Source organism: Poromitra crassiceps (assembly GCF_964638095.1).
Source record: "Poromitra crassiceps genome assembly, chromosome: 18".
Classification (NCBI taxonomy): Eukaryota; Metazoa; Chordata; class Actinopteri; order Beryciformes; family Melamphaidae; genus Poromitra; species Poromitra crassiceps.
This window is the reverse complement of record NC_139636.1, coordinates 14,211,292-14,235,269: the sequence shown is the minus strand read 5'-3', so window position 1 is coordinate 14,235,269 and position 23,978 is coordinate 14,211,292. Positions and strand designations below refer to the sequence as shown.

General features: G+C 44.5%; 2 protein-coding genes across 2 annotated transcripts in view; one reads left to right on the top strand and one right to left on the bottom strand.

Moving 5' to 3' along the window:
* Positions 1 to 11,253: 11,253 nt before the first annotated feature.
* mapk8ip2 (mitogen-activated protein kinase 8 interacting protein 2) overlaps positions 11,254 to 23,978 on the top strand; it is a gene marked incomplete at its 5' end in the record, with an annotated part of 40,258 nt that continues 27,533 nt past the window's right edge. Inside the window, one exon of the mRNA XM_083655171.1 lies at positions 11,254 to 11,318. Coding sequence (XP_083511297.1) covers positions 11,254 to 11,318 — 65 coding nt within the window. The remainder of the gene's footprint in view (positions 11,319 to 23,978) is intronic.
* On the bottom strand, positions 17,468 to 22,547 carry LOC310793373 (gastricsin-like; the record flags this gene model as incomplete). Its single annotated transcript, XM_083655182.1, has 9 exons — positions 17,468 to 17,632; positions 17,804 to 17,902; positions 19,336 to 19,483; positions 19,650 to 19,766; positions 19,879 to 20,078; positions 20,564 to 20,682; positions 21,573 to 21,690; positions 22,180 to 22,321; positions 22,492 to 22,547. 9 exons carry the CDS (start codon positions 22,545 to 22,547, stop codon positions 17,468 to 17,470), a joined length of 1,164 nt encoding a protein of 387 aa, XP_083511308.1.

Sequence of the window (23,978 nt, the reverse complement as noted above, 5' to 3'; positions counted from 1 at the left end):
TATTTTTCTTGACATTGTTTTTATGTGAGATACCTTTTGGAGAAACATCACCATTGTTCAGTAGCCAGATTGTATTTCTTTCTTGGGGCCTCAGACCCTAACTCTAAACCTAAACCTCTCCCCAGACCCTAAACCTAACCTCTCCCCAGACCCTAACCCTAAACCTAAAATCTCTGTAAACCACGCCCACCTCGAACGTATGTTACCATTTTACAATTTTGGAGCCGAAATTGTAACATAGCAACGTTGGTCCAAAACGTTGCTATTTTACAATTGTCTGTGAGACTGTGTTGGGCGTTTTACACCAAGATTTGGGTCAGCGTCTCACTAATTGCAACACAAGCAAACTCAATGGATTTTGTGTCATCAATATGTTCTGAATGACAGAAGAAAGTCCCAAGGAATCCTATGAGGAGAACGTTTAAAAAAAAAAGTCCCAAGGAATCCTATCAGGGGAAAGTTTTGAAAATCACATAAATATGATCCTACCAAAATGCCCTTTTAGCCTTTTTACAATGGAAGTCTATGGGAGGACTGTTCAAACCATGGCCACTTTGCTTTGAACTCGCACTACTCTGTCATACTTTAAGCTAGAGACTCCAGTCAAACTTTAAAAAGTTCACCACTTTTAGTCCTTTATTGCTCTCATTGAGATTTTTGAGTGCTGCAATCGCTTCTATGGGTGACTTTGTCAGTATGAGCCTGAGATGTACCTTACCAAAAAGTTCACCTGGAAGGGGTTAGGGTAGGGTAGGGCAGAGCCATGTATATAAAAGAGTCGCGACATCTCCATTCACTCCAATGGACGAGTTTTTTACTCTCAAGAGTTCCAGGAAGTAAGGTTCTGGATTAAGCAGCACTGTCGAGTTGCAGCAAAATGGACAGTTTGTGTTGTACTTTGAAAGTTTTTTTTAAATCAAATTGTACATTATCAGTTTTATTTTAGCATTCAAAAGTAGAGCGAGACCCCTTCCTGGCTGTTCATTGGCTAATGAGTCACGCATTTTGGTCCCGATTGGTCTTGATCAGGATGCTGATTGATGCATCTTGATGTTGATTGGTCGGGTCGGGTTCGGCTCAAGCTTCCACTTACTAGGGTTGGGTCGGGTTTGAATTTTCAGGCCCATTGAGAACTCTAGTTTGAACCAAATTTGAAGAAATTCCCTCAAGGTGTTCCTGAGATATCATGTTAATCAGCATAAAAATTGCGGTTGTGAGGTCACAGTGACCTTGAACTTTGACCTTTTGACAACCAAAATCGAATCAGTTCATCCTTGAGTCCAAGTGGACGTTTGAGCAAAATTTGAAGCAATTCCATAAAGACGTTCCTGAGATATCGTGTTAACAAGAATCGAACGGATATATGAACGGACAGACAATCCGAATCCATAATGCCTCCGTCCACGGCTGTCGCGGGGGGAGGCATTACAAAAAAAACATTTTCGCCATCCCTACTTGGGGCCCACCTGCAGTACCTCCATGGCCCACACTTTGGGAATCACTGGCCTAGGGGAAGATCCCCTTTAGGGGGTCGCAAACTGTCAGAGACCCAAGAAGTCTTCCCCTGAAGACCCCAACCCTAACCCTACCCCTGGAGCCCCCCACAATATCCAAACACAACCCCAACCAAGTAGCTATTTTCATGCATGGAAAGTTCACGAGGCTCGCAGACACTCGTCTGGCCTCGCCCGCTTCGCGAGGCTCGCAGACACTCGTCTGGCCTCGCCCGCTTCGCGAGGCTCGCAGACACTCGTCTGGCCTCGCCCGCTTCGTGAGGCTCGCAGACACTAGTCTGGCCTCACACACTTCGCAAGGCTCACAGACACTCGTCTGGCCTCACCTGCTACGAGGCTCGCAGACACTCGTCTGGCCTCACCTGCTACGAGGCTCGCAGACACTCGTCTGGCCTCGCCCGCTTCGCGAGGCTCGCAGACACTCGTCTGGCCACGCCCGCTTCGCGAGGCTCGCAGAGTATGCAGACACTCGTCTGGCCTCGCCCGCTTCGCGAGGCTCGCAGACACTCGTCTGGCCTCGCCCGCTTCGCGAGGCTCGCAGACACTCGTCTGGCCTCGCCCGCTTCGCGAGGCTCACAGACACTCGTCTGGCCTCGCCCGCTTCGCGAGGCTCGCAGACACTCGTCTGGCCTCGCCCGCTTCGCGAGGCTCGCAGACACTCGTCTGGCCACGCCCGCTTCGCGAGGCTCGCAGACACTCTTCTGGCCTCGCCCGCTTCGCGGGGCTCGCAGAGTATGCAGACACTCGTCCGGCCTCGCCCGCTTCGTGAGGCTCGCAGACACTAGTCTGGCCTCACACACTTCACAAGGCTCGCAGACACTTGTCTGGCCTCGCCTGCTACGAGGCTCGCAGACACTCGTCTGGCCTCGCCCGCTTCGCGAGGCTCGCAGACACTCGTCCGGCCTCGCCTGCTACGAGGCTCGCAGACACTCGTCTGGCCTCGCCCGCTTCGCGAGGCTCGCAGACGCAGTTCACCAGCTATGCGGCCTCTCAACTGACAGTTGAGCAATTGTGCCTTTTTTGCCCAATTAGATTAGTAGGATAATAATCATAATAATAATAATAATAATAATAAAAGAGAACACAGAAAGTCAAACTGTCAGGAGGAGAGTACTAAGTTATACATCATGAAATCGTATATACAGTATACAGACATTTTAACCAGCTGATGATGCTCAACAGATAGGTGTATACTGCTTGCAGCCACATTGACTTGCACCCCTTAACAAAATGCACTTTGGTAAAATAGTTTGACATGTCACATTTAGGGCAAACAGACCTAACTCAGGGTCAACATAACTTATGGGTAGGCAGCCTATTTGTTGGCCGACTGTTTATATAACTTGTTCCACCCAGCTTGAATAAGTTTAAGCAAACAATCTCACTTTTTTATGTCAGGTTATGTACACTTTGTGGAATTACACTAAAATACCCAAAATATAGGGATTCATGTAATTTGGTATCTCACAGTAGATTTATATTTCCTTGATGTGTATAGTTCCTTGGTGTGTAAAAAAAAGTGACTTGTATTCAATCTCTTAGCATACTCCCAATTTATGCATTTTAAACCTGTTTTAACAAATTACACATGAAGGTTTATGCAAATGTCTCTTCAGAGGCTGTAGGCAATGTCATGTCATGTCATGTCATAACTTTTACAGCTGCAACTATTTCCATGGCAACAATTTGGCTCCTCAAATCTGGTGGGAAATGGCCAAGACAGGGGGTGGGATTCTGCCATGCAAATCAACACGCTCACTTCATTATAAAAGCAGGTGGCATGCTCTCCACTCTCCTCACAGCATCAGGTCACTTGTTGTTGTGCAGCCATGGTGATGAAGTGGACCGCCGTGTGCCTTGTGGCTGTGGCAATGCTTGGCGGCCTCTGCGATGCTAGGTCTCAGCCGCTGGGTACTCCTGGAATACAATCCAAGCAGGGATTTGAGAAGGCAATCTCTTGGGTATACCCTAACCCTCCCGCGTTGCCCGAGATTCCCAGCCAGAGACTTGAGCTAAGGCACCCCATCACTGCCTTCACCGTGGCTGTTGACTGCATGGAAGATGAGTTCCGTATTGAAGTCAAGAGGGATTTTTTTTTGAGTGGCCAATTGATCATGGCTACAGACCTCACGCTGGGATCCTGCCTTGCCTCGGCGGAGGACCTTGCTAATCAAGTCGTGATTTTCCAATACGGACTGCACCTATGTCCAGGCCCAGGAACCCAGATACTGGTAGGGTTTACTGATAATGCTACTCACTACAAACAAATGAATGAGGGAAAATATGTTCAAGTATAAAGCTATTTGTTTGTACTGATATTGATCTCTTTTCCAGATGACCGATGAGGAACTCATCTACTGCTACACTCTGGACTACATTCCCAAACCTTTCCCCGGTACCGATGTGGTGAGGACCAACGTGGCTCTTGCCACTATTGAGTGCCACTATCCCAGGTGGGTAGAGCATTAATATCGACAGATTCAAAATGTCCTAGAATTATGTGGCAAAACAGATCTGGTATGGAATCTAAAGTATACTGCCAGCTGCAGATTTATGAGGATGAACTGCATTGTAATGAAATTATGTTTAATGATCCATAGGAAGCACCTAGTGAGCAGCCTGGCCCTTATCCCCATCTGGGTTCCTTTTTCTACAACCAAGATTGCAACAGAGCTCCTGTACTTCTCTCTGAGAGTCATGACACGTAGGTAGAAGAATGACAGATTACCCACACGTGTGTGCATGTGGCGTGTGGCGATTGTGACAACCATGACAACGGGTGTGTCTGTCCCATTTCATTTTTACATAGACCAGTTTTGTTTCCGTTTTCTAAATAAGGGAATTTAAAATCAATGTTAAAAAAATCGCCCCGTTTTCAATTAACTATGTATTTGGCAGCATTACTAAAATGGCATTGTTTTTTTGGCACAGCGGACTTCCTAGCTGAGTTGGACGTTCCCCAGTATTTCTTGGGAGATCTGATGCATTTTGAGGCTACCGTGATGCAGTACTTCCACGTCCCCCTCCGTGTCTTCGTGACATCGTGTATTGCCACCGTAGTTGGCGCAGCTGACGCTCCGGGGACAGTCTATTGTTTCCTCAATGCTGGGTAAGATTCTTTTTTTATTTTTTTTATTAAGAGTTAATTGGGGTTGTTATTCCAAGTGTCAGATTACAGTACATACAAGCACCAAAACATTTTCACCCAACTATAATGAGACTTTCTAACCAATGTTTCCCTGGATGCAGATGTATGATAGATGCGAGGGTCACACAGTCTGCCTCCTGCTTCTTGCGTCGTTCCGTTGACAACAAGCTTCAGTTCCAGGTGGAGTCCTTTAGGATCCTGGAAAAGCATGCTCTCGTCGAGCCAGAGGTCCAAGAGCTCCTCATCACTTGCCATTTGTCGGCACAATCTATTAACTATCCCATTGATGCAGACCACAGAGCGTGTTCCTTCATCAACAACGTGTGAGTGTGTGTGTGTGTTAAAGAGGCTTGATTGATTGGAGAATTGATCTCAGAATGCATTTGGTATTCACTGCTCTGTATCTCTCGTCTTGCAAAGGTGGGTGGAGGCCGGCGGAGCCGACTCAGCTTGTGGCACCTGTGAGGCGGCGGTGACCTATCCTCCATCCGACCCTGCAGCAGGCTCCGGCCTCCCGTCAGGCGGCAGCACCATCTGGGCCGCCGGCCGCGGCGGCGGCGGCAGCAAGCTCGGCGGCGGCGGCGCCGACACAGGTGTCGCCATTACAGGTGGATATACAGGTGGAACTGGATCTTTGTCTGCTGTGAGGAAGGGCCGCGATGTGGCAGCAGGTACGTTATATGTGAAGAGAAAACTTTCTAGAAATATATGGAAAACAAAAGAAAATTGCACAGTTGCTGTGTTACAGTACAAAGCCATCTTAAGGTGTTAAAGTGACAAACTACAGTGGTGCAGAGATGTACTAACTGAACGCCTATCTTTCCTTCTCAGCCCCCGCCGAATGGGAAGGCAAGGTCACTATCGGTCCCTTCTCCGTTTCTCACAGGCCAAAAGGCCTGAAGGCATAAATTCATATCCTGCCATTGCAAGACCATCAAAATAAACATTCTGAATTGTCCATAACTGTCTGTATCTTATTTAATGCTCTTGCTAATGCAGTACAATCAAATTGTGATAAAGCAACGGTCCTCATATAAAGTAACTAAATTGATCCAGATGAAAGTGGGACTATTTGACATTACCCCATGCATAGCCTGTGTAAAGATGTGTGCTACGTACTGCTGGGCCAGCGTTCACTTCACCCAAATGACTGTAAATCAACCATTTTATTGGAAATAAAAAAGCAGCAAAGTCAGTGTATTTTTACTTTAAGGTTTTTGTGTGCGTTTGTTTGCTTGCTTGCTATTTACAAACTGAACTGAATTTAACTTTGTTTACATTCATGAACTGAACTGAATTTATCTTTATTATTTTTGGGGGGGCAACCTGAAAGAACCATAGTGGTGAAAGTTTGATTTGGATTATTTTATTTATTTTGTGAATTTTTAGACTGTGGGATTTGGGGGGTTCTGTTAAAGTCTTTAAAGGGGCCATATTATGCATTTCTTAATTTTGTATCATATATATATGTTGTTACAATCTTGGATGGTCATATTAAACATGGGCTAAGCTTCAAATAAATAGGTGAAAGTGTTTTAATGTTACCCCCATGAACCCCCCCCCCTCACATGAACTCTCGTAGACGAGAGCACATGGATTTGTGCGAGAACATGGTTCTAGTGACGTCAGTATAACTTGTTTCCATGGTGATGCCAAGCCTAGCCCGGGCCGGCAGCACGCGCGCCCCCTAGCCTTCACCCGTCCCCCCTGCCCCTCCCTTCCCTGCTCCAGTAACCTAAAACCCCGCGTCACCAGGCTCTCTCCAGCCTGGCTGTCTGGGACTAAACTAACACAACAGTAGTTTCATGGAATAACGAATTCCAGACCACAAAAACAAGGAGACGACTTGGAAGTGAGCCAGGATGTAGGACTGAAGTGGTAAGTTCTGAAAATATGTGTCTCATTCCAGCATCGATCCAATGTGCTGCTAGGAAGCGCTAACATTACTTACCGGCAGGGTAACGTTAGCACTTGCTATTATGTTAGCCTAGCAGCACAGCTGCCTTATATACATATGAACAACCGATGAATGACGAAAGGCACACATTTTCAGAACTTGTAACGTTAGTCCAACTTGCTGACTTCTCCAAGTCCTCATTTTGGTTTGGTCCGTGTAGCCTTTGCTAGGAGAGGCACACTTATAGTCACAAGCATTTGGGAAGTTAGCTAACTAGCTACATTAGCTAGTGTGAAGCTCCCCGGGCAGGGTGTAACGTTATGGCGGCCGCGGTAATAGAATCCCTGCTCGGCCAGCCACCGAAGGAAATCTCCGGGTGCAGCCCGGGCCTAGCGGAGCTGTAGATAGCTAGGGGGATGTTGATATATCAATTGATAGCTTGCTTTACGTCCAAGTCACGTTTTTCATCGATGGTCAAATTCGTTTTGACAATCCGTTGCTCGTTGATATAATTGTTTTACAACTACCAAATTTAGTAGCCAAAGCAGAGATCGCCTGTCTGTTTCTGTTATGCATATCTATCTATCTATCTATCTATCTATCTATCTAGATAGATAGATAGACAGACAGATAGACAGACAGACAGACAGACAGACAGACAGACAGACAGACAGACAGACAGACAGACAGACAGACAGACAGACAGAAGCACTAGCTCTCTGGGCAGAGGTTTGCAAACACAAAAACTCCTCGCGCTGCCCACCTGGAGTATTTTCCAGAGGGTGGGGGTTCAGGGACAGGACCTAAAAACAGAGCGTTTCAGACAGAGGGTGAACTGAAGGGGGCAGTATGAGCCAGTACAAGATAAACAATGAGTTTTTTCAACTATGAATGATGCAATAAGCTACTCTAGTGGAGGCCAACAATAAAATAATAATACATTATATTAGCAAAATATGGGCCCTTTAAGGTTTCTGCACTAAGATTTGTCTTTGCGTTGTTCTTGTTGTGTTGAATGGTCATTTGATGTATAGAGGCTGTACATTTTGATTGGTGTGCATCCTTTTGTGAGGTTTGATAAATAAATAAAAACCTGATTGGCACGCCTAACAAAATAATAAAAAATGAAAAAGAGAACACAGAAGGTCAAACCGTCACGAGTAGTACAATTTACACCTCATGAAATTGTCTGCCTAGTCATTTTAGCCAGCTGACTCTCAACAGATAGTTTGCAGCAACATTGACTGGCACCCCTTGCCATAATGTGCTTTGGTCAAATAGTTTGACATGTCACATTTAGGGCAAACAGACCTAACTCACAGTCAAGATAACCAGTGGTGGATGAAATAGGCTACCTGCAAGCCACACTTGAGTAAACCTTCAGATACCTTCCCAGAAAATGACTTTGGTAGAAGATAACCTATTACTTGAGTAAGTCTTAAAGTAGCCTATCTGATATTTACTTAATCCTCTATTCTATTGCATGGTGTTGCCATATATCTCAATTTTACTAAAAAGCAGTAATATAAATGCATTCCCTTCTCAGCTGTCAAATTGGAAGGTGATGTCACTATCATAGGCATAACGGCATTTAAACACTATCCTGCCATTGGAAGACTATAAAAATAAACGTCCTCTATAGAGCCTTTTCACAGGGGCCATTTTGTGTCGAAAAGGCAGTGTAAACACAGGTGCAAGCAAAACACTAATGAGGGTTTCCAACCTCCATGATTGGAAGTTGGAAACCCTCATTAGTGTTTTGCTTGCACTTGTGGTTACCCTGCCTTTTCGACACAAAATGGCCCCCTTGAAAAGGGCCTATTGTCCATAACTTATTTGATACTCTTTCTAATGCTTCAGTACAATACAATTGTGAAAAAGCAAAGATCCTCATATAAAGTACAACTACAGACTGCTCGTGTGCATTTAGGCCTGCCTAGTGAATGAAAACATCGTCTTACCTCAGTCTGACACTCCAAACAAACGTTCTTCCGCTCGGAAATCGGGATTCACACTGATGAAACTTGTCGTCGTGTAGTAGCCTATATCCAATTCTTCAATTATGTCTCCGTCCGTGCATGCATCAGATGCGTAGGCCTACTGCGTAGTCTCTTCTGGGACCTGGTGCCATGCCTGGTGCTCGTGCTCCTCCTCAAGGTTTATTGCATCCGATTCCGAGAGTAGGCCTACACTGTAGAGAAACTTCTCTCTGAAGAAGCAACTGATATGGAGATCAAGTTTTCAGAGACCGGAAGTGACCTCCTGTAGGCTACTATCTTGTAAGGAGCAGCATCCCATTTGTTTTGTGTGATGCTGTTGCGCGCCTGCTTGCGACAGGAAGTGCGGTCTCGTGACGACAATGTATGATTGAATTGACAACTTTCAACTAGATCCATTTGCCACTTACTGACATCAATATTATAATTATGAACATAACCAACACAAATGAAATTAAACATTTTTGTAACATTTTTAATTTGTTTAGTTGTAAACGTGCAGCACCGTCCTCACCCCATTCCCAATGCCTTGTAGCCTAATCTATGACCTCCAGTCAGTGAGCATCCTAAAGGCAAACAACCACCAACATAAACAGAAATCAATTAGGCTTACAAGAAGAACATCCTTTTATCTGTATCTAGCTTACTTACTATGATGTAGCCTATACTAGGCCTATACATTTACAACAGATACATGTCAGCGGCCTAAAAGCTGGTCAAAACCGTTCGGCAAATAGGCTACAATAACATTATGCACTGACTGATATGGGTTTTAACTTTTCTCCATGTCATCACTATTTCATCACTGGTTGTTAGGCCTGTTTGACTAAGTGTAATCTGATCAATTGTGTTATTTGACAAATAAAATTGTAGCGTAGAAATAATGCTGTAGGGGCAGTGTAAGTTAACTGCACCATAAGTAGCCTACTACTGACTGAAGCCTGTGTGTGGTGAGATTTTCATTCAGGGTCTGAGCTGAGGCTATGAGTCTGAGCATTTGCCGCCCCCGTGTGACGACAGACGGAGCACTGCAGCCTTGCAAGGTGCCCAGCTTCAGCACCACGGGAGTGGACAGCTCACACGGGCCTGCTCACTGTAGTGTAGGCTGAAGCTTGTGGGTGCGATTCACTCAAAGACCGTTCATTTGCAGTCACGGCGGTAAATTAAAAGGTGGGGCAGCTAAAAGCTCGACAATGATAAGGCAATGAATCACCAATTTTAACAAAAATCATTTATTTTCCCCGAAAAGACCCTCGGTTACTACCGTGAATTATACTACTTATTATGAATGATACTATGATTTGTGGGGGCCTATAAAGATTCAAGTATAAGCATAAAAAGGTGTTCAATCTATTCAGAAAAGAAGGAGGTTTGGGTCATATGCTGTCATTTGCTCTATAAAAGGGCATTCTCTTAGGAACCATCTTTCACTTATTTTAATTTGTACCATATTTCCTGTCATACATTCTTATGCTTATTAGGCGTATATATGCTTTTCTCATTTGACCGCTATTTGGTTTATTACCGTTTTGTGTGTTTTTGCTGTCATTTTATTCCACTATTTTATCTTTCTGTAAAGCACATTTATTGGCATTTTATGTTTGAAATGTGCTATAAATAAAGTTTATTATTTTGATTTGTTTTTTTGGAACAAAAGTTTTTTTAGAACAATAAACAAACAAGACAAACAAGCTCAGACACAGGGAAAAAAACATCTTTGACATTTAGTATTGTAACCATTGTAGGCCTAACGTATACCAGCCGCATTATGTGCTTGTTGTACAATAATTATGCATGGAGATCCTACGAAAAGCAAGGGGTCCATGGAAAACCATCCAGGTAAGCCGTCTATCACCCCTAAAGCCTAACCTCAGTCACGACCTATGGTCACGACTCACTAGTCATTCTTCACTTCGTCAAAGTAAGCAAAAAAGGGGTCCCAGATATTTGAGAACCTTCTAAGCGAGTTGGCTGTCAGGAACCTCAGTCTCTCCATCTGTCTGTATGACACAATGCTGTTATTGGAATTTGGAAGTCCATTGCACTGAACAGCGGGGACAGTGACACTTTGGGAACTAGCACTTGTAATCGGTTTCCCGCGGCTTTTCCGTGTCACGCGTGAAACCATCCTCAACTCTGTAGCTACTCTAGTAGGCACATTGTTTTTGTATAGGCCTAAAGTCTACTACCATTTTCTAGCCTGTATAGCCCAGCCCACAACTCTAGCCTCTGCCTACATCCACTCAGGCAGCGGCAGCACTGACGTTATATCTCCTCTGCCCCCCGTCCCCCCCCGCCACACACACACCTCCCCGTCTCCGCACTGCTGGCCCGTATTGTGTGTCATATAGGCAGCAGCAGCAGCAGCAGCAGCAGACATTTGCCGAGGAAAAACACGGGACTGCGGCTGCACGGGACACACAGGGCTTTTGTTTTCATTTCCGCGGTGCGCTCTCTGAAAATAATTTCTGTCTTGAATACCCTCCTTCCCCTTGTGTGGATAGCCGGCTGCAGATTTGATGGTGCTGAGCAGGCTCGTCTGATTCGGCTACGGGTTGCGGCCAGGGGGCATCTGTGCGGCCGCAGAGAGAGAAACGGCTGTCCGCGATTGCGTCCCGTCTTCTGCGATCCGACTGTGAATGGACTGCGCTCCCTCGGTGATTTTCTGCAGTCGCTCTGAGTCATTTGTGGAAGAAGATGGCGGACAGGGCTGAGATGTTTTCCCTCTCCACCTTCCATTCCCTCTCTCCTCCCGGCTGCAGGTAAGACATGCGACCCGACAGGCCAAAGAGGCGAACGATGCGCACCGCTGGAGAAGGACACTGGGAGAGGCCTTATCATAGTACACCAGTCTGTTGATGACTGCAGTAGGCTAAAACGCAAATTCCCAACCATGGGGAGTGATAGATATTTTTGAACAACCTGCTAGTACAGTAGGCCTGCGACTGCCTGCGCGCAATGCACACCCGCCTAGTAGCCTAGTAGGTGCCAAAGCTGAGGAGGCTTGGTTGTTTTGTGTTGTGTTTTGTTTTTGTCTCACAGATATGGTGCGCACGCACGTTTAACAAAAGTAAATCTTCTTTACACTTTGATGAGAAGTAGGTAAGGTAATGGGGGAGCACCTAATTGATTTTTAGCTGTCACGTCGGTCACACCCGCCTTGCGCATTCTCTGTGAGTGAGGCCCACGCCCTGTTGAGACCAGCCCCAGCACAGGCATGTTGCTCAACGATGCTCCATCCATACACAGCACCAGCAGCACTCCCAACATAGTGTTGTTGTTGTTTAAAGCGCCGGTTACCTCTGCGACACACTAGCCTACAGGCTATGACAATTACCCGGCTATAGTGTTCATGATTTGCCTATCAGGACTCAGGAGTCAGGACGATGGTCTGTGTGTTATAGCTACTAGCATCGATAAATACTTAGTTGTTTTCCTTAGAAGGCATCAGTGCAGCACAGCACCACCCGCTTCAAGGTTATTGCTGTAAAGACATTGCATGGATTTCTTCAGTCTGATGGATTAAACCATGAGCTGTCTTGCAGTAGGTGTGATGTGAACGAAGGGTAAACTCTGCTCGTTGCTATACTGCAATGTTCTGTGATCTGTATTCGCATTTAATAGCTGCTTTATGGCAGATGGAATAGTGTTGGATTTCACTGTATGGCTTAGTGAGGCATTTCCATGTTATGAATCTCATTCTAGCTGTACGTTATGCTACTGCTATACTGCTGCTATAGGCCTACTTAGCCTATTATTACTGGCTACTGGCCTAATAATAATAATAATGATAATAATAATAATATAACATACACTTCTGGCTATATAAAGTATCCTGTGTGGTTGTGTAGTGATTTGTTTAAGAAAGAAAGAAAGAAAGAAAGAAAGAAAGAAAGAAAGAAAGATAATTAGATCATCTGTGTGTTCTTTCTTGTTAGAGAACCAGGAAGCTCAGATGACAGGCTGCTCTGATGCATAAGGCCATAACATCTGATCTGACTCACATCATCACTTGTGTGTGTGTGTGTGTGTCTGTGTGTGTGTGTGTGTGTGTGTGTGTGTGTGTGTGTTATGCATCTGCAGAAATGCATTGATGCCATAATAATTATTGCAGTACTTCCGCCCTTTCGCTTTCAACAACTGATATAGCCAAAGAAACCATGTCAGTGTGTGTGTGTGTGTGTGTGTGTGTGTGTGCGTGTGTGTGTGTGTGTGTATGTGTGTGTGTGTGTGTGTGTGTGTGTGTGTGTGTGTGTGTGTGTGTGTGCGTGCCCTCATGCGCGCGCGCGTGTGTGTGTGTGTGTGTGTGTGTGTGTGTGTGCCTTTAGGAGATTGGAATATATGTATTATAGGTCTGTGTTTCTGTAATGTCTCTCTCGCTTTATGTTTGTGTGTGTCTCCTTGTGTGTGACTGATTCATGGATGGTGGTGGTGTTGTGTTTGTACAGTAATCTGCCTTACGTAACCTCAAACCTGTTTCCAGTGGACAACATAAGCCATAAGAGAGCCTGTATTTCTCTCACAATAGAAATGTATCACAGACTACAATTTTCCTGCACTGAGGGAGGATGGAACTGCAAACAAACTTCAGCAGAGAGTGAGATGTCTCACTCAGCGAAGAGAAAACACCGACATCAAGATAATCCTTAATTTAATTTTCTGTTGCCAAGAGAAAAATAGTGGATTATATTCCTTCCAAGTTAATTAGTATGAACTGTGGCTCATGGTGCTACATTTAAATTAGATGCTACTGTCAAGGCTTCATCATAAAGCAGTACATAGAAATACATAGTGACTACAAGTGCTTGTTTTTGTTGTAGATTTAATGCAATCTGGTCTGAGATCAGATATTTTATCTTAAATAGTACGTCAATATTTTCAACCAGAGCAGCAGCACAGTTTCAGAATACATCCTGCTGCATGTCCTCCCTCCCTCTCTATCCCACTCCCTATTTACCAGCTTCTCATTCGATTAGCGGTCCATGTTCCACTTTTGTCTTCTGACTCTTTGAAGCCAGTTGGAGTTAAGCAGAGGGACGGGGGAGGTGTGTGTGTGTGTGTGTGTGGGGGGGGGGGGGTGCTGCTTTTGGCTATGGCTAGCATGGTAGTAAGAGGCTTAAATCAAATACACAGATTTATTTGAGCTTAAGCGGGCCATCTCTTCTCCCCCCTGCTCTCTTGCCTTTCTCTGTTTTTTCCCCTCGCCATCTCCATCTCTTTGTTTCTGTTTTCCTCTCTCTCTCTCCCTCCCTCCCTCCCTCTCTCTCTCTGTGTCTCTCTCTCTCTCTAGCCCTCTCTCCCTCTCTCAATAGCAATGTTTTTGACATTCAGCGTTCATTAAATGGGCTATTTCTGCAATCTGTGACATTTGTTCTTCATCAGCATGGTGGTAATCCTTCCCATTGATCAGCAGCACCATTCTCTTTGATGATGTAATGAAGCCACACCCACATCATATCATACACTATGAGCAAGCATGATGCATCACCCCTGCCTTTGTTGGGGGGGGGGGGGGGGGGGGCAAACAATGGCTTCATCTTCAACTATGGATCGGACACAGGCAGCAGAGAATGCTTAATTAGGTTAAATGCATGACTCACATGTGTGTGCTTGAGTGTGTGTATTTTGTGTATGTGTGTGGGTCTACATTGCTGGAGGAGACTGATGCTGGGTGGAAGGCCTTGGGACATTGATCTTGTGAATGAGTCAGGAGCAACCACACCAAATGTCCTTGGCCATTAAGGATGCAATCATGATTGAAGCAGGTGCTGAGGGTTGAAAGGCAGCCTCTTCACTTACTGTAATAGGATGAACCGTTCTGCCAGCTCCAGGGCAGGAAGGATACCCCGTGATTGTGTGTGTGTACGGTGTGTGTGTGTGTGTGTGTGTGTGTGTGTGTGTGTGTGCATGCATGCATGCATGCGTGCATGCTTGTATATGCATATGCATGTAGGGAATAGGGATGTCACCATACTATAATTTCTACTACTACCGATACCCAGGAAAATATCGATACTCGATACCATTTTCATCCCCCCGATGACGACACAACAAGAGTCATAAAAATAAAGTTAGATGGACAGATGGACGGACAGACTCACACTTCTCCATAATCTAGGCCTGATAAAACTTTGAATTTAGACAGCAGATTAGCCCTGCTCTAGCCATCAGAACACGTTTAGCCAGCAACAGATACCCACCAATGATAGGGAGGGAAAAATCAGTGATTTTCCATGAAAAGAAAGCACTGATGCTATCGAAACTGTTGCAAATGAGTATTGTATCCGTTTCAAATTTTTTGTATTGATACTTATCGATACTATCGATACCTGTTGCAAATTAGTATTTGTATCCGATTCAAATGTTCAGTACTGATATTTTCGATACATTTGATAACCCTATGTGCATGCATTGCAGGGTGTACAGATTGTGCGAGAGGAGGACACAAGCACAGATGACAAAATGCAGGCACGACGAGCTGTGATCTGGACCTGACAGGATCAGAGAGAGAGGGGTGGAGAGATCTGTTAAGAGTCTGAGTGAGAGAGAGAGAGAGAGAGAAAGAGAGAGAGAAAGAGAGAGAGAGACAGGATCAGAGAGAGAGGGGTGGAGAGATCTGTTAAGAGTCTGAGTGAGAGAGAGAGAGAGAGAGAGAGAGAGAAAGAGAGAGAGAGACAGGATCAGAGAGAGAGAGAGAGAGAGAGAGAGAGAAAGAGAGAGAGAGACAGGATCAGAGAGAGAGGGGTGGAGAGATCTGTTAAGAGTCTGAGTGAGAGAGAGAGAGAAAGAGAGAGAGAGACAGGGAGAGAGAGATAGAGGCAGAGAGAGGTAGGAGGTAGGTAGGGTGGCCTGTGTTTTGGTGACCTCACAGTGATGGCAGCACAACCTCAAGAGGGACGGTGAATCATTTTGGATGCACCACTATTGCAGACTTTCTTCAGGTAGCACTCTGATTTTGTTAAATGTGTCCCAATGAAACAGACTCATTTGATGGAGGCATTTCGTCTGCAGGACCAAGGAGATGTTACAGTGACGCTTCTCCCTCCAAATGTAATTTCCCAACTTCAAGTCATAATTGATGAAAGATGACATGCAGACGTGGACTGGGAGGCGGGGCTTGCGTGGCTGGATAAGCAGGGAGCGCTACATGATTCGGTGTGGCAGTCGTTGCCCACTCGCTCACTTTGACTCTGGCTAAAACACCAAGCGGGAATCAAGATGGACATGTGTGTGATGTCTGTCAACACTGCCTCTGACTAGCCTAATATGGATTCCATCTGCTCTCAAGGAAGGAAGAGGATAGGGAAATCAAAGCATTGTGCATCTTTGTGTGTTTGAGAGAGAGAGAGGAGTGGGAGGGCCTCTTGGCTGGACGCAACCTGATCTGGGGTCAGTCAGCAGGCTATTTTCACTGTTTAAGGGCAGGGAAACAAGCCTTCAGGCTGGACATTATTCATGGTGCAACTTGTCACTGACACACATTTCTCAGGCCTCATAGTTTAAAGGGAAATGGGGACACGTCCTGTTGTGACGCGCATTGCAGGGCTACAGGACGGCTACAGCACTTAGCAGATGAGCAGGCAAACAAAATGGAGTCTGTAAACACAGCAGTGAAAGGGAACAGTAACCCAAACCCAAGTGCAAAGATCAGGATATGATTATTATTATTTTATTTTTAATCAAGTTTCTCCCATTTTCTCCCAATTGTACTTGGCCAATTCCCTCTGCTGCCCCGGTCGTTGCTCCAAACCCTCTGCCCGATCTGGGGAGAGCCGTAGACTAGCACATCCTTCCTCCGATACATGTGCAGTCACCAGCCGCTTCTGCGTACCTGACAGCGAGGCGTTTCACCGGCAGGACTGTCAGGACGTAGCGTGTGTGAGGATCACGCTACCTTATCTGTCTCTCAATTTCACAATCTCTCTCCATCCCTTGACCCAACAAGACATTCATGGGACTTCATTCCACGTGTGTGTGTGTGTGTGTGTGTGTGTGTGTGTGTGTGTGTGTGTGTGTGTGTGTGTGTGTGTGTGTGTGTGTGTGTGTTGACAGCTGCCATGGAGACAGCTGCACCCATGTGCTGTTTTTCCATAGTGAAACACACACACACACACACACACACAATTACAATTTCCCTGAAATCTGAGGGAGGAGCTCATTAGTGACCTCATTTCTCCATGTTTGGCTCAGACAATATTCAGACAGTGTAAGACACACACATACACTTCACTAACACACACAGCATGCACACAGTTACACACAGACACACACTTCACTAACACACACAGCATGCAAGGACACGCTCATTGAATTCTCTCTCGATTTATCAACAGTTATTCTGCCTGTATGTCCCAGGATAGTACGCAATTTAAAATGGCTTCCACTTTCCACTAGTTGAGGGAAGTAATTAGACACGCACGTGCGCACACACACACACACACACACACACACACACACACACACACACACACACACACACACACACACACCGACCTTTAATTACAAAGGGAGAAATCCCATTGATGTGTTGCTACGATAACAAAAGCTCATTTGTAAAGATGAAACATTAAAACATTAATTGTTGACACTTTCGTTTTTATTGTGCTCATGAATCACAACATTTAATGGACATATTGTAGCCTAATTTATACTCTATAATCTCTCCATATATACAAAGCCAACTACCTCTGTGAAGCCAACAATCCAAGAACAGCTGTTATATCTCATCTGACCTACAGTACAGTAAGCTTCAGTGTGGTTGCTATACAATCTTGCAAAAATAGAAGAAAATAGATGAAGACTAGCTATTTATCTGGTGTGTTGGTTTGACAGTGTTTGGGGTGTCAGGAGCTTAATCATCAACATTATCTTGAGCAGGTTTAGTGTCGTGGTCAGGTTACGCCCGTAATGCTTAGGCAGCCGTGGCGAAGCCGAGCTGGTTGTTGGTGCGGTCGTAAACGGAGTAGTACTCCCTGAGGAACACGTCTCCGAAGATCCACAGGGGCTGGCCGCTCTGAGAGGGCAGGTAGGTGGGGGAGATGCCCACCGAGCAAAACTGGTATCCGTTCTGGTTGTTCTGCAGGCGGACACAGAAGGTGTGAGATATGCGCGCGCAAGCACACACACACACACACACACACACACACACACACACACACACATGGCGCACACACAAAGGGGGCATGCACACACAAACGGTGAGACAGAAACATGCAGACACTACACACATACACGTGACGTAACTCACCTGGATGATGTAAGCAGAGGGAGGCACGGGGAAGGAGATGCCACTGATCACAAAGGTGAGAGTTGGCAGGTTGTAAATGGAGTTGCAGTTCACCGTGTACTAGAAAACAACACAACAAAGAGATGTGAGAGGGACACACATACAGTGCTATTGTGTAGTAGGCTATTTGATGTTGTGGTGTTTGTTCATTGACATAATTAGCAGCTCCTTCAGTTCTCTCCAGTTTGAGTGTAAAAGTGAAGTCTATACTTCACCAAAAGGCAATACTGGTCGATTCTTGAAAGGTTTGAATGGTTCCGGGATGATGGTGAAAAAAGTTGGTCTCGAATGTTCTGCTATATTTTGCTTTCTTAGCACACAGCGGACTGGAGTCGATCCTGAAATCCCTCTTTGTAGAGAATCGATTCTAGAATCGAGAATCATTGGAATTGAGAATCGATTCTCGATTCTTGAATCGGATCGTGACCCTTTTCATCATAAATGGATTTTAGTGGGTACCCACAAACAACCTATGAAAGTTTCAGGTACTTTTGGACCAGTGAAAGCTTGTTATATTACTGGTTATTAATGTATTATAGAGAGCCAAAGTCACACCTACTTCCTGCTTCATTAACCAGCGCCTGAAAAGAATATCAGTGGTGGTGAACGGCAAAAGACATCATTTTTTGCTCCCGTTTGAATTGTGTGCCATGCAGTACACATGTGATGTTTGTCCGTTTAAAAGATAACTTTGCAAGTCAAGAAAGTGACAGTTTGTTGTAAAACTGAAATGTATACATTTCATTTGGTAAGAAGAAACGACTCAATCAACTACATCTCTCATCTCGCACAATATACATCACATCAACACCAACATGGCCTGGCGGGAGAGAAAGTTACGACATCACTTACGCGACTAGTTGTGTGTTTTGTTTGTTTTTCTAATTTAACTTGCCGTTCATATTTTTTCCCGACACTGGTTCGTATAGGGCCCTACCGGAAAGGGGCGCGACTTTGGCTTTCTATTACTATTTACACCATGTCAAAATATGAATGTTTTTTCTTCCTTGTGGAAAAATAGCTTTTTTGGAGATAAGAGGTTTGCGCTGCACAGTGATGATGTGTTTTTGTGCCTAATTACTTTCCTTAAATATCTGAGGGTGGAAATTTTAAATGGCTTTCTAGCCTGGAATATGTAGGAATAATATCTGCTATGATCCAAAGAATGTCTCTTCGTGCACTGATTTCTTTTAAAATAATTTCCTTAAAATAAGTTAAATGAATCAGCCAATGGGGTTCACCTGTTTCGTGTGTGTGTGTGTGCGTGCGTGCGTGCGTGCGTGCGTGCGTGCGTGTGTGTGCGTGTGTGCGTGTGTGTGTGTGTGTGTGTGTGTGTGTGCGTGCGTGCGTGTGCGTGTGCGTGTGTGTGTGTGTGTGCGCGTGTGTGTGCGTGCGTGCGCGTGTGTGCGTGTGTGTGTGTGTGTGTGCGTGCGTGTGTGTGTGTGTGTGCGTGCGCGCGCACGCGTGCGTAGACGTGCACGTGTGTGCCTTACCATTCCATACTGGTTTTGCTGGGCCCCAATGGCTTGCATGATGTGTCCAATGGCCTCTCGTGGGGCGGTCAGCTGGGAGGTTCCAGTGTCCACGATGGCCTGGCAGCCCTGGGAGCACAAGCCTGTCTGCTGGCCATTGATCTGGAATCTGCAGGGGCACCGCAAAGCAAACACTACATCAGTTATCTTATAAGTTATAATATACAGTTTGTTTTTTCTCTTGAATTGACATTATAGGGCACATCATGATTAGGCTTAGAGAAACGACTGAATAGAAATATCCAAGAAGCAGGTGAGATTTAAAAGACTCAGACCCTTGAACGCCGATCTGCCAGTAGGTCTCAGAGGTGACGGGGGTCCAGTAGATCTGGCCCTGGTACAAGCTGCTGTCCACTCCTCCGAAGGACAGCACACTGCCCTGGGCTCCTCCCCTAGCCAAGACAACACAGCAAACTTAGCTCCCAGCTCACCCTTCTTGGAGTTACAGCTTTAAAACATTGATGTGTTGATGGATATGTGGTTGACTTGGTAGTCCTGGAATACCTGGAAAGGTAGAAAGAGAACTGGTTGGCCTGCAGCAGGTTCTGAGACATCATGTTGTCCATGACGGGGGTCTGTCCTCCAGCTGAGATGCCTGGGTAGGCCAGGCCCATGATGCCGTCGAACTTGGCCACCACAAAGTTCTGGCCTGGCTCGTTTGTGCTCAGACCGATCTCCTGGTTGGTGATCACAATGCCGCCAACCTACAGGGGCCATATTACAGAGCAATAGGATGAGTGAAGAGCAGCAGATGTCATACTGGTATACAGATATGCATGTACTAGATTCTATTCATACTATAATTGCCTATTTGTAGACATAATATTTATAAATGATCTATGTTGGTGCATGTCTGTTAGGCATGATATTTTAATACTACCTAAGTATCTTAATACAAAACCATTAAAATAGGTTAACTAAGATTCGGCAGTATCATAGTATTGAAAGTCTTTATTTAAAGAAATACATGGACCATACATTTTTAGCTTTACAAAGTCCATTAAAGACATTGCAAGCTTTACACTTTGTGCCATTAGCCTGTTTTGCTACCTAAGCCTGGATATTACTTTGTGTTTTGATCCTAATATGGTGTGGTGTTGCATGATCCGGTAATAACGCTATAACCCTAATTCTGATGAGGGACATTTAAAAAATGGAACTGAATTGGTTAGTTGGAGGTTAGACTCACGTTGACAGTGTCATATGCAAAGCTTCCATCAAGGCTTCCAGCTCCGTAGGGCAGGTAGAACGTCTGGCCGTTGGCAGAGTAGGTGGAGGACTGCTGGGGGTTGAACTTTGTGTGCGTGTCTGGAAATGGCATAGATCAGGATTATCTCTGGAGCCAGTACCATATGAACATGTCCTTATGATTATCTTATGATTATCTCTGGTGCCAGTACCATATGAACATGTCCTTATGCCCACCCTGCACGCCCGCACTGCCTTTTCAACATTCTGATCATTCATTTGATTGTCAGCATTCAAGTACTCGGCTCCTCATGTCGCCCAAAGACCAAACGGCTTAATGGCCTGCCTGAATTACACGAGAAATCTCATCAAACATGATGACAAACCACAAGCTCTGCAAGCTCAAGCCTCAAGTCGTCTGAAAGTGCTTCACATGCGGATATGCTCTGAAGTAGAGCCGACTGATATATCGGTCCACCGATATTGGCCAATAACCGATATACCGGTATACCGGTATCAGTTGGCTGATATTGCCGATATTTTTTTATTTTGTATTTCTTTAGTTATAGACAGCATGTTGTGTATATTTGATATTTTTTCTTAACTCAAGTTATATTTTATATTTGTTCTATTTGTTTTTTTGTATTTCTAGTTCTTTATAATTATTAAATTCCCAGTGAAGTTTACGGTTTCATTGCATTGATGTCATTTTGGACAATAAAGTTTATTGATAAGCTGTAGAATATCCTGCCTACATTACATATCTCAAGTCATGTCAAATCATATCTTTGTGTTTGATATTCGAGGGATCATTGCAAAAAAAAAAAATTGTGTAATATAATGTGTATTATATAATATAAGAATATCGGCCAATATCGGAATTTTTTTACTCCCTAATATCGGCATCGGCCTCAAAAATCCAGTATCGGTCGGGCTCTAAGAAAGTGCCAGATGACGCATGTTGAAGCCCGTTAGTTCCTGCCACTGCCATATACAGTAAATATACTCACTGCAGGCCTGAGTGTTGCAGTAGATGGAGTCCACCCACAGGTTGGAGGAGCCAGTGTCAAACAGCACCTGGAAGGACTGGGGAGGGGTTCCAATGCTGATGGCTCCATAGTAGGTGGTCTGGGCAACACATTGGGGGGAGGCACAGAGAAGCGGGAAAAAGGACCATGGGATTAATTAACTGAACTTTGACCTGATATCTCACACTACTATGTCCTATTTCTCATGCTCGCATATCAATCAATCAATCAACTCTTTATTGACAGACACATAGGTCCAATAAGAAGACACACAAGCAAGAGAAAACAAAAAAAAAAACACTACATTTAAAACACAAAAAATAAAACAATCAGAACACTACAGTAAGGCACTATACCAGTGTTTCCAAATGTACGATTGGTATTTCACACTACTGAAACTGGGTTGAGTCAGCAGCATGATAATCAATGCATAGCTACAGAGTAGCACCGAAGCTCCTATTGGACATGATATGTTTTGTATTCCCCCCCCAAAAGTAACGTAATAGCTAGCCAAACCCATACACTTATTTTTGCCTACATCAAAAATACGTGTGCATGTGAACGTTGTGTGGTGTAGTGGATTTCTCACATCAGCGTAGTTATTGATGTACATGTTGGCAGAGCCGCCATAGAACTCAGGCTGGTACTTCATAGCCGGGTCCTGGTAAGGCAGCTGGATTCCTTTCTCCAACAGAGACTGGCGCATAGACTTGTGCTTCACCAGAGGGATCCTAGGTTGTGGAGGACACAAACAAAGAATTGTTACTTTCCATTGGCCTTTAGCAGATAGGGCACCTGGCAAAGTCACAGGTCAATTTCTGCTCCCATAAAGAAAGAGTGGATTCGAGGCAAAACAGAAGTCGAGCAATGAGGTACAGAAAACTTTTTTTTTTTTCCTTACTTGACGAGTCCCTCGGCGAGCACCGCGCAGACCAGCAGAACAACAAGACACTTCATGATCACCACCTGTACACACTGCACTCCTGGATGGATACACCTCAGCTGGGAGCAGAGTGGGCCTTATATAGCAGTTAGCCCCGTATCGGCCAAGACCCTTATCGAAAATTCACTCCTATCAGTTGAGACGGGGTGACCCTCAGCGCCTTTTCCTTTCCTCTATCCCACCCACCTCTCTTGTGATAGTGCCACTCTGCAAACACCCCCCCAAACCTAAAACACATTAGAGAATTATAATGTGATACTGATAAGATATGCAGGGGAGGGAAACTGGTTGTATCCTTGTATGGAAAAAATCTATTGGGAATACTGAATAATGTATATGCGTATCTAGATTTAGCACTGTAAGCAAAGTACTTGCTTAGCACTTTTTTAATTACCTGCTACAGAGATCAATCTCTACAAGGCTTGTGTCACTGTTTTAAAAAAAATCATTAAAATACATAATGGTTTAATTGACGAAAAATAAATAAATAAAATAAATAAAGGTCTTGATAATACTGAAGAAATCAGGTAAACCTGTCTCCTCTCATTATTATGTATGGTGAATATAAACAAAATCTATGATGTGTATAGTGTAAGGAATATGAGTTTTGAAATTGAATTATTTTTTGTAATAATTTGATGTCATGCATGCCATGGATAAGTCTATTACATTTTCATACAAGCCTAGTAGTAGCAGGGGAGAAAGTGCAGTGCTTACTGTAAAACAACAACAACGTGATAGAATCAGCTGAAGAAACAGTTTTACAGTAGTTGAATCAGGAAGTGTGACCCAGTTGACACAAACCATAAGAAGAGATTTCTGATGTTTTTCCATAAACTCTGTATGCATGCTATTGGAAATCCTCTATGATGCCGCTTTAACACCACTTTATCCGGTGATACATATCAACATATCCAGATATACATATCAACACCAAGGTCAGGCTAACAATGTGCTTGCTACTGTAATTTTCCACAAATGGAAAATGGACGTGTTATATCTTTGTTTCAATATCAGTGGCACCTTGAGCACACAGCATTATCAAAACTTTTTTGTACCGCACAGCAATCACAACTTTTAATAGTGTTGATATTAGATGGCTATATTTAATTATGTTATTTATACTCTGTTATCATTGGATGTTTTGAGTTCATGTGTTTGGAAACTCATGATATTATATAAATTATATTACAGTTTAAGTACGTGCATTTGGAATGAAATATTGATTCTCTGTGACAGGCCCAAGGCTTAGGCCATGTTCAGATTTGTGAACTTTAGTGACCTATTAATGATTCTATCCAGATTGGTTTTATGAGTCTGGACGCTCCAAGTCTGATTTGTGTCACTTGTCCCAAACCACATATGGAGGTAGTTTCCAATCTGCTTTCGACTGATGTGACTTCAGTGTGGACGCTCTGATCACCCAGATCAGATTTCAGAAACCA